Below are 10,597 nucleotides of genomic sequence, written 5' to 3'. Positions count from 1 at the left end.
GGCCACCTAGGGCTCTGTGTGTCACAGGACGCAGCCTCTGTGACCACTTCCCCCCCCAACCATGTTTGTACCATCAAGGGGCCCAGCGGAAGTCAGTGTGTGGGCGTCTGTGGGAAGGACTTCACTGGAAGAAGCCCCGGCTGCAAGCAGATGGCCGAGGCTCAGTGGGCCAGCCATGCTGTTCAGGACCAGATACATGTCCACCCTGTCTTTGCTGCTCCTAGACTAGAGAGTGAGGGTCAGCCTCACTGGTCACTTCCAGCATCCTCTCTATGCCTATCCTGCCTGGGCCAGGGGACATAGTCATAGGCACATGGACACCCAGTGCATGTGTGGCTGTGATCTGAGCAGCAGGTGGGCTGGGACCCTGAGACACACACCCCTAAGCTCCTCAGTCCCTGAAGATCTGGCTCCTGCCTCTTTCCTGTCTCTCTGGTCTGTTGCCCCCCCACCCCCAAAGGCCATGTCATGGAAAAGCTTGTCTTGGGGCGGGGACAGGAAGTTGCTGGGCGGAGGCCAGGCCCACGGTAGAGGGCAGATAAAGGCTGGTGGCTTGTCCAAGGGGTAGCCAGGCATTGGGGACAGAGGACCAAATCAAGGCCCAGAGGTCAGCGAGAGGGCCTTGTCTACACCCTGGTGAGTGCTTTGTCCCATGTGTCCAGGGCCCCATTCCCGGGCTCCTTCATTCTGAGACTCTGGGCTGGGAGCCTGCTGCACACCACGTGCCCCAGGAGCCCAGAGGCTGGAGGCGCCATTCCTCCTAGCCAGGTCTTCCCAGATGAGGAGATGGGCAGGGGCCAGGTCTCTCCCGAGGGCACCCCCCCAAGTCCAGTCAGGCCACGTGGTTCTCAGATCACAGCCATAGCTGTGCCTGCAGGTGCCAACACTAGAGGTACTTAGATGGCAGCACGCACCACAGATGGACAACTTGCAGTGTGGGAGATGAAACTTCAGGCTGAAAGAGCAGGCCCAGCTGCCCACAGTCTAGTAAGGCCATCCTCAAAGCAAAGGCAGTTGTGTCCCCCTTTAGTGGGGGGCCTAGGAAAATATCCTGGAGGCAGGAGCCTGAACCCCAAGGCCCTGCCTAGCTCTTCCCACCCACAAGAAGACTGGTGCTGCTGGAAGACCCAGGCTCTGGTCTCTCCTTTTGGTGGGAGTTGGTGTCTCCTGAGGCTGGGCCACAGATTGGGGAGATCTTGAACCTATTCCAACCAGGGCCCCAGGGGGTGTTGGAAGTGGACCACCCTCCAAATAGCCCAAGGTCTTCGGAATGCCAGTGAGGGAGAGGCACCTTTTCTGACCCCTGGGAGCCTTAAGGGCCCTCTAAAGAGGGCCAAGATCCAGCTTCGAGTTCCAATTCCTTCAGGGGGACAAGCACCACAGAGCTGCTGTGGGCACAGGGACTCCAGCTGAACTCTGCAGGCAGCCCCCAGGGGTCTGATTTGGGGCTGGGAGCCACATGGGCCTGATCCTACCCTCAGGCCCAGTGCAGACTGTGAGGGGTGAGTGGCATGCACCCTGGAGGAAGGGGAAATCAAGAGCAAGAGTCCTGCCAGGCATGGTGAGGCACGGCAGCACACAGCTGTAACCCAGCAACTCTGGAGGCTGAGGCAGGAGGATGGCAAGTTCAGGTCCAGCTTGAGCAACTTAGAATGACCCTATCTCAAAATAAAAAGTAAAATGGGCTGGGGGTGGAGCTCGGTGGTAAAACACCTTTGGGTTTAATCCGCAGTACCAAAAACATTTTTTAAAAATTAAACAAACCAACCAGCAATAGTCTGCTAGGCCTAAAGCAGCTTCAGAACCTAGTGGGGTGGAGGAGGACCCTGTATGCACACCAGAGGTTCCTGTGGAGTACTCAGGGTGAGGGTCTCAGAGGAGAAGCTCGCTTGTCCTGGTTCTGCCTGCTGCCCTGGGCAATGCCTCCAGGACTGTCCAACCTGAGAATGGTGAGTGTCCAGGGTCAATCTCAGGTTCGTCAGCCCGTGAGGTGCTGCCCCTTCCCAGCAGCGGCTGACTATCACAGGGTGATGATGGGTACGAGAGACAGGTAAACGAGAAATGAAAGATGCAGACCAGGAAGAGATACACAGGAGACTTTGTCACAGCTGACAAATAAAGGCCATCTCTCTATAGGAGAGAGGCAAAACAGGCTTGAGCTCTGGGACTTTCATGGGGAGGCTCAGGAATCAGAGCCAGTAGGGTCTTAATGCGGTGGCGGGGGCGTGAAAATGGTCGGTCGGTATGAGGGAGTGGTGAGGCTTTCTCAGAAACGCCCTTAGGCGGAAAACGAAATTTAAAATGGTCATGCAGATGCTAAGCAGGGCCTTTTAGGTACGCTGGCTGGGTGGGATGGGAAGCCTGGGGCACTTGAGGCCCAGTCCCAAAAGAAGGCATGCGTGAGCAGCAGACGGAGGGCTGGGCTTGGCTGCGCTACGGGAGGATGGTGCCCTACACGGGGAACCAGCGTTGGGCCACCTGGAGTCAGGAAGGACTGGCAAAGAAGCCTGGGGAAAGGGCATCTTGGGTGGAGCACCTGAGGGTTGGGGGGCCGCGGCAGGAAGCAGCGGAGAGGGCCCTGGAGGCCATGGTATTCTGAAGCTTCCTAAGGTCAGGCTGGAGGTTTTGGAGCGAGGGAAGCTGGTGTGGGGAGGCGGCGGCAGGACGGAGACCTACGGAGCAGATGGCTTTGGGTTAGCTGTGCCAGAGTTAGGACAGGAACGGGCAGCTCGCATGTGGGTACTGATATAGAGCGGGGTCCAGGGAGGGGCGGGTGGGCGAAGCAATGGTGACTACAACGGTGACATCCGCGGGGGCGACTGGTGGACCAAGCTCCCGGATCGGGTACCTTGGCGCCTCTTCACCTCTGGTCACCAACCGGCTTCCATCTGGGGCCAAGGCCCGTCCTGGCTCGAGGGCGAGGCTGGCACAGACTCGGACCTTCACGTATTCCCACAGCAGGGGACCCCGCCTACTGAGCGCGGAACTCCGACTCGCGTTCGTAGGAACCTGCGCCCGCCGGCTTGGAACTTGGTGGTGCCCCGAGCCACCGCCCGAGAGCGCCTCCGCAGGACGCAGCTGTAACCGGGGGGCCACCGCCCGAGCGCGCCGCCGGCCCCGATTGCACCTGGGGTGACCGCGGGACGGTTCTGGCGAATCTCCCCGCGCGCCCCTCTGGCCAGCCGGGCCGTCCGCGTCCTCCCAGGTCCTGCCCGGGATTCTGTCCGCGCCATCCCCGCGCAACTGGGTTCGGGGCGCGCGGCCCATCCGCGCACGGGCTGCGGTGGTGGAGCCCCGCCCGCCACGCCCCCTGCCCGCCACGCCCCCTGCCCGCCACGCCCCCTGCCCGCCACGCCCCCTGCCCGCCACGCCCCCTGCCCGCCACGCCCCCTGCCCGCCACGCCCCCTGCCCGCCACGCCCCCTGCCCGCCACGCCCCCTGCCCGCCACGCCCCCTGCCCGCCACGCCCCCTGCCCGCCACGCCCCCTGCCCGCGGCCGGACTCGGCGCCAGCTCCTCAAAGGTCGGGGCGGCCTAGGCGGGCACGCGAAGGGCTCCGCGATGTCTTCGGAGGCCTTCTGCGCTGTCGCTTTTGCTGCTGTCGCTGTGCTGCGGGTGTACCCAAGGCCTCGCCCAGCTCCATTTTTTTTCCCTCCTTATGGAAAATCCTAATCAAATTACTTAATTCTAGGTATGAGTGGAGGGTTCAGGGTGTTTCGTTACTGTTAGTATTCTTGCACCTTTTTCCCTCCAAAAGTTTTTAGTTGGCTTCAAATAAACTGTTTTTCAGTTCCAAGAGTTTTCTGCCTTGCCCTGTAGCTGGGCGCGCGCTGGAGACGGCAGGAGGGGAGTTTGGCCAAGGCTGTACCCTGCAGAAGGGATGTGAGCCACAGGGCAATTCTACCTGCAGTTCTGAAAGGCAGACCTGTGGGCCACCTGGGCCAGGGCCACTTCTCTAGCCTAAGCACTAGGGTCCTTGGGCCTGAGCCTAAGATTGGTCCCAGCAGGTGCTCTGCTCCAGGCCCTTGTATACAGAACCATTCTCTAGGGACATATGCTCTTGGGCAGACTTGGCACTTCCAACAGGTTCCCCAAACTGGACTCATTCTGGGGGTGGGGGACAGAGGCATAAGAGCTCAGGCTAGCCACGCCAGGCTACAGGCCGCTCTGTGTTCAAGAGGGCTTCCTGCTACTTCCCTGCCATCAGGGCAGTGGGATGAAGTGTTTCTCACAGCACCCCAGGGGCCATGGCATTTGAGGGCTGGGTGAGAGACCACAGGGAGGATGGGGACTACCACCAAAGATACTGGGGTGCAAGGCCGGGGCACCACCAGCTCAGACACTGCATAGCAGGAACAGGAGTCGCCACAGCTCAGCCCTGGGAAATCCAAATGGCCAGGACAGAGGTGGGCAGAGATGGAGTGACCAGCTCAGCTTTTGTGGTCACTGCTCCAGGGAATAGGAGGGCTGGCCCTACTGTAGAGCTGAGCTACCCAGTTGTCCTCTGTTCTCCCCCAATTCCTTATGCTTAGGATTGGAATCAGGCAGGGCCATGCCAAGTCAGGAGCTGGTTCATGAGGGCACCCACATATGCTGCTCCAGACCCCTGAACCTGCTCATCCTAGAACTGAGGCCAGCCAAAATGGTCTCTACCAGGCAGCAGGAATCTCCATCTGTGGAAGACAACAGGAAAGGCAGGTAGGAGCTTGACGGTCAGACAGGTGGATGGTGCGAACAGGACTAATGTTGGCTGTAGGCCTGGTGTGGCCATGAAGACCACAGGACTTCCCTGGCAAGGGGTCACCTACTCTGGTACAACCACTGGAGGTCGACATGCCACAGGAGGCCTCCAAGACTGAGGTCCAAGCTATCCTGGGCTGGTGGCCCTCGGGAGCTCAGAGGTCCCTCCTGTGATTCGTCTGGGTATTTAAAAATGAAGTGAAAAGGACCCTGGGAAGGTGGGTGTGCACTTGGACCAGGCAGGTGGGAAGTGTTTGTCACAAATAAAACAAACCTGCCTCCCAAAACACAAAAACAAAAAACGAGACTCTGCAGGGATCATTAAACAAAAAACACACTTTCTGCAGTGAAAACATTTATTTTACAAGTTATCTTTACTTTAGGTCAACATTCAGACACACACAAGACAGAGATCACCATGGAGACCACTCGCTCTCCAGCCCTGGAGATGTGCGTGGAGCCAGGTCAGCAGGCCATCCTGGCAGCTGGGTGGAACCAGCTCGTGGACTGCTGCTCTCCACACTCGCATCTGATTCTCAGAAGCAGCACCTGTGGTGTGCGTGTCAGTGTGTATTCCCCCTCCCTCACCCAGCTTCCCAGGCCGCCCCGCCTTGCAGGAGAACCAGTCCGCCACAGGCACCACCTGGGGGGCCCTTGGCCCAGCCCTCCTGCAGGCAGATGCCCAGGCTGCTCTTTAGATGCAACCTTGTCACTGACTGACTCAGGCGCCCAGGGAGGGGAGAGTTTCCAGCCACCTCCTACACTTCCCACACCTGTGGGCCAGGTGAACATGACATGTGCTTAGGACAGTCACCCTTGTGACGCTTGACGCTGGTGGGGTCTTGACCTTGTGTTCAGGCACACGCATCCTGCACATAGGAGGCTGTTCCCTTGGGTGTATCCGCCAGGAGGACCGTGCCGAGACCCTGTCCCTACCCAACTCACCAAGAAAACAGAGGCCACTTTGGAGCCAACTTTCTTGTACTTGTTGCTTCACCCCTGGACAGCAGCACGCGGGGCCTGCTGCGTGGTCCATACATACACACATGCACACAGACACACAGCCTGCACCACAGCACCTGGCAACACAAGCTGCACCTGTCCACAGCAGGGCATTCAGAACCCAAATAACAAACAGGCCAGTCCTGGGCTACAGGGCACCAGCTCAGCACTGGGAAAGGGGTGGCACCAGCGCCTGCCATGATTCTCACCAGCGAGGCACCACACAGACAGATTGAAGTCAAGGATGGGCAGGACCCACCTTGCCTCTGCCCACATCACCTGGACCCTTGAGGGAAGCCTGCAGGGCCATCAGCTCCCCTGTGCTGCTAAAACCTGGGTTAGGACAGCTGAGACGAGTCTTGACTGCTTCATGATTCAGGACCTTTCCAGACTGGAGCTGCAGCCCAGTCCAGCAAGTAGCAAAGAGACCGCGGGAACTCTGGCTTCTCTTCCTGACGGGTTCCCACTGGACACTGGCTGCATTAACTGAACACCAGAGAACTAGGAAGGCTCATTGACATGGGGCAACAATATCTAAAGCAGCTTAAAATAGAATGAAGCCAAAGGAAGACAAGGAAAGACCACAGCCCTGGGCAGGAACAGGGATCTACACACCCCAGAGCTACCATAGGTGGCCAGGACCCTGCGGGGCACCACTGCTCTGGATGGGTTTCCAAGCACACTGACCTGAGCACTCCCCAGGCAATACATCACACACTGTCGACAGCCCAGAAGTGTAGCCCAGGAGCTGGGGACATGGGGGTCAGGCTGACCCCCAAGACTCACCAGCTGTGCTCATTAAAAAGGAAACAGAACCAGGGCAGCCACAGACCATCGCAGTGCACGATGAGGCACTGTCTGCCTCGAGCAGGTGAGGGACATGCTCTGGCCATGGCTGCAGAGCCACGGCCCTCACTCCAGAGCCTGTGTCCTGTTTGTGGTGTTACAAATCCTACATGATTCACTCAGTTTCAGAGACCCCCACAGGACACTGGGCTAAGTGGCTATTCCCACCCCAGCTGCCACCCAGGGAGATCCTTTCTCCTAAGAAGTGGCCACAGCTCACAGGGACACGAGACAAAAACCACAGGGCTGCATGCCAGGAGGGCTGTCCCACAGCATAGGAGTTTTCTCATTCTTCATCTCTACTAGAAATTCAGAAGATGCTCAGCAGGTCACCAGACTATGGCCCTGGGTCCTGGCTGTTCTGAGAAAGCAACTCACTCTCGAATTATCGCAAGAAAGCTTCAGGGGCTGAGCTCTTGCTGTTGTGCTGGGACTAGCCCTTGGGCTGCCTGCTGAGCAGTCTGTGGGCCCACTGGTGGTTCCCACCCTCCACAGGGGGACGGCCCTGACACAGCACCCTAGCATGGAGCCCTCTTGCTCAGTATCTTCATGATCGTTCAATGAGCAACACGGACAAACACGCCCCAGGGACTGGTTCCTGAGCAGTTCCTTGCCCACGTCCACCTGCAATAGGATCAGCTGGGGGCCCTGGCATCACAGCAGCCTCACTGGACCTTGCTGGGTACCCTCAACCAACACCAAAATCCCAAAGCCCTGCCCTTGGCAGTCACTGGCAAATAGGAGCCCACGGTGGGAGGGAGTGGGGAGGGGGGTGAAGGGACTCAAGGTGGTTTGTCAGGGCCACGTGGTCAGCATAGGAGTTTTCTCATTCTTCATCTCTACTAGAAATTCAGAAGATGCTCGGCAGCAGGCTTCGGGAAAGTTCTGCAGGAACTCGGCCCACTGGACTCTGGTCCGGCACGTTCAGGAAATTGTAGGGGGCACAAGGTGGCCCCAAAGCCTTGACATGTGGTGCTCACATTTCCCCAGCTCACCCACCAAGGCGCCACCCACAGATCTGCGGTTCACAGAGTCTCGTCCAGCACTGGCCTCCCAGGCTGGCTGGCAAGCAGGGTGTCCCACAGTCTCGCTGGGACCCAGCCCTCCTGAGGCCAGGGGCATCTTGGCTCCAGCCATCTTGCTCCAGGAACCCTATGTTCTAGTGCCGACTAGAGCACGGGCGACAGGCGCAAGTGAAGGCAAGTGGGTGGATGGAGCTCCGGCCAGCACCAGGAGGAGGGTCCAGAGGCTGGGGGCTCACTGGAGTCCTTCACCCACCCACTTGGATTCACACCCTCTGACTGCAACCACTTGGGATTCTTAAAAGTCCAAAAAGGGCTTAAAAACAAAACAAATCAAACAAACAAACAAACAAAAAAAACAAACAGGTGGGCTTAAGGAGTGTGGAGAACCACCCAGGGAAGGGGAGACAGACTACGGCCCCATCAGTCCAGCTCAGCCTGGGAAGGTTCAGGAACAAAGACGGAGGACCTCCACGCACCGGGAGGGGCACCCCTTGATGGACAGGAACCTCAGACCCTGAAGCAAAGAGGCCCGGGGCAGACAACCGTGCAGAGTGCACACGTGTGCACACACTGTCCACATCACACCTACCACCTGGAGAGACCTGCCACAAGGAGACGACAGGGTGCAGAGGCCCTTGCACGCCATGCCAACGTAACACCCAGGGACAACCATGGCCCTGTGGTTCCAGAGGACCTGGCCCAGCTTGTCCTTGATGGGCCAGATGAGCCAGGCCCTGCCCTGGGACCCCAAGGCCAAGGTGGAGATGTGGCTTTGCCGGGAAGAATCTGACCCCAGCCCCGTGAGCACAGGAGCACTGAGGCCCTTCCTGCCCAGTCCACCCTCACTGGACCGACCTGGCTAAACACCCCGAGGCAGCTCCACTGTCCAGCGAGCGCGGCCGAGCCACAGCAGGTCCACAACACAGACACTGAACACGACCATACATGCTACTAGAAAAGGAGAGCAGAAGACCGTAGCTACACTGCTTTAAATACTGCATGCTACGCACTTCGGGTATCGAGGGTCGACGGGCAGCGGGCGTGGAGGAGGGGAGGCCCCGACGCGGCGCCTCCCCATCTGGTGACTAGTTCATGGATCTAAGGTTGCGGTGGCCGGGTGCTGATCCCTCCTCGAATCTCAGCTCCTCCTGAACCTAGTTGAACCCGTCAGTGTGGTAGCTAGGGTGGGAGTCGGCCGTGAGCTGGGTGGTCTCTGTGGCGGAGGCGGGCTGTATGACGATTGGCGTGTCTGTGGCCTCTGAAAAGCAAGCAGACATGCTCACTGCACAAGGGTAGTAGCCAGCGTGTGCCCAGCACAGGGTCCTGGCGTCACAACACTCGGCCACCTGGACGGCACTCAGGAGAGGCTGCTGGCTGACCACCACCCTTCATCCTCCCGCCTGCCTGCCGCCCACCTCCTGCCCCTTGGATCTACGGCTACCGCAGTGCACGGGCGGGGACAGCTCTCTGCCCCTGCTTTACCTCAGTGTCCACGTTCACACCTCAACAGTCCCAGCTGCCACCACAAACACTCGCGGCACAGTGTCAGTGCCCTCCTGTTTGACAAGACAGTTGACACGTTCAGGGCCACGTGACGGCGCCCCAGGAACACGCACCCGGGGGCAGGCACTCACCCCTCTCATCAGACTGCAGCTGTGCCTCCAGGTCCTCTGGGGACACGTAGAAGGCCGTCTCCTCCCCCTCGGGGGCCTTGGGCTTGCACTTGCCACAGCAGCAGTTGAAGCAGCAGCACAGACAGCAGCAGCAGTAGCAGCAGGTGAGGAGCCCGCAGAAAACGAAGAGGGCCTGGGGAGGAAAGGCAGGCACCCATGGCCTCTGTAGGCCCCAGCCTCTGCAAGGGCTCCCAAGCACGGGCTGCAGAGGTGGGCCTCCAGCTAAGGAAGGGTCTCTCAGATGGGGATGAAGGAAGAACCTGCTGGGAACGGGAAGGCAGGAGGGAAGAGCAGACAGCTGCCTAGAGGGGGTGATTACGGGAGGGCTGGGAAAGCCAGGGAGGGCTTCCCACAGCCAAGGGCCATATCCCTTGGCCTTGTGTGATGTGGCAAGTCAGGAAAGCAAGAAAGTTAATAAAAACACAACCAGCGATCTAAGTCAGGGGTCCTTCAAACTAGATTTCAAGATGCCCTCCCTGACGACTGTGAAGGGAAGGCTCACTTCCTACCTGGTCCTCTCAGGAACTTAGGGACCGTGCATGCAGCCAGTGCTGGCCCCGCCCTGCCCCTCACCTTGGCCCACCAGCTGGAGAGCACGAAGTAGGTGTTGACGTTCTCCTCCCCGAACTGCTCCGCCACGTAGAGCCCCAGTGAGCCGTACTTGTCATAGATGTTCCTTTTCGTGGCATCCGTCAGGATGGCATGTGCGTTGTTGATCTCCTTGAACTTATCTGCAGCCTCCGGGTTGTCAGGGTTCTTATCAGGGTGGTACTTCAGGGCAAGCTTCCTGCAACAGAACCGTTTGCTGGCTCTCTCCTGGACTGGCACTGTGCATTGAGCCACTGGAGGGCCCAGGGGAAGGAAGGCCCACCCATCACCACCTGCCTTCCCAACTTCCCAGAGGTCTGGCATGCCAGGGGGAAGCCCCCCCCCACTGGCTCCCCACAGGGAGGGGTCTAGAGGTAGCCAGGGCAGCAGGACCAGCCCCACTCCTCTCCCCACTTTCAGAATCACCAATGGTACCCTCCTGCCCCCTGGTGTCCTTGCTGGGCCACTGCACATGCCAATCTGACAGGAAGGGAGTGGTGTCTAACCAACAGCAGAGTGCTGGGAGCATAGATGCAGCCACCGAGGCAGGGGTCAGTGATGAGGCCTCTCTGGTCTAGGTTGCCGCCTGACACGGCAGCCAAGCCAAGTGCCTGGAACAGCCAGAAGGCCAAGGCAGAAAACAGGGGTGCCACCCTCGCTGCACCCCACCCGCTCCAGAACTGTGTGCAGCTGTAGCATCCACAAAGTGCTGCTTTTTCAGCTA

General features: G+C 59.1%; 1 protein-coding gene across 5 annotated transcripts in view; it reads right to left on the bottom strand.

Annotated features, from left to right (window-relative positions):
• Nucleotides 1-5,077: 5,077 nt before the first annotated feature.
• Dnajc5 (DnaJ heat shock protein family (Hsp40) member C5) overlaps nucleotides 5,078-10,597 on the bottom strand; it is a 51,078-nt gene continuing 45,558 nt past the window's right edge. For 4 of the 5 annotated variants that reach the window (XM_071609102.1, XM_027954349.3, XM_027954350.3 and 1 more), the window contains 3 exons: nucleotides 9,859-10,072; nucleotides 9,247-9,418; nucleotides 5,078-8,870 (listed from right to left, as the gene is read on the bottom strand). In XM_071609102.1, the coding sequence (XP_071465203.1) occupies nucleotides 8,767-8,870; nucleotides 9,247-9,418; nucleotides 9,859-10,072 (490 nt within the window). In that variant the 3' untranslated portion in view covers nucleotides 5,078-8,766. Of the gene's footprint in view, nucleotides 8,871-9,094; nucleotides 9,169-9,246; nucleotides 9,419-9,858; nucleotides 10,073-10,597 lie in introns of all 5 variants that reach the window. The other variant, XR_011706823.1, reaches the window with a different exon arrangement.

The sequence above is a fragment of the Marmota flaviventris genome, chromosome 2 (assembly GCF_047511675.1).
Source record: "Marmota flaviventris isolate mMarFla1 chromosome 2, mMarFla1.hap1, whole genome shotgun sequence".
Lineage (NCBI taxonomy): Eukaryota > Metazoa > Chordata > Mammalia > Rodentia > Sciuridae > Marmota > Marmota flaviventris.
The sequence above is the reverse complement of the archived record's forward strand: the minus strand, read 5'-3'. Positions and strand labels throughout refer to the sequence as shown.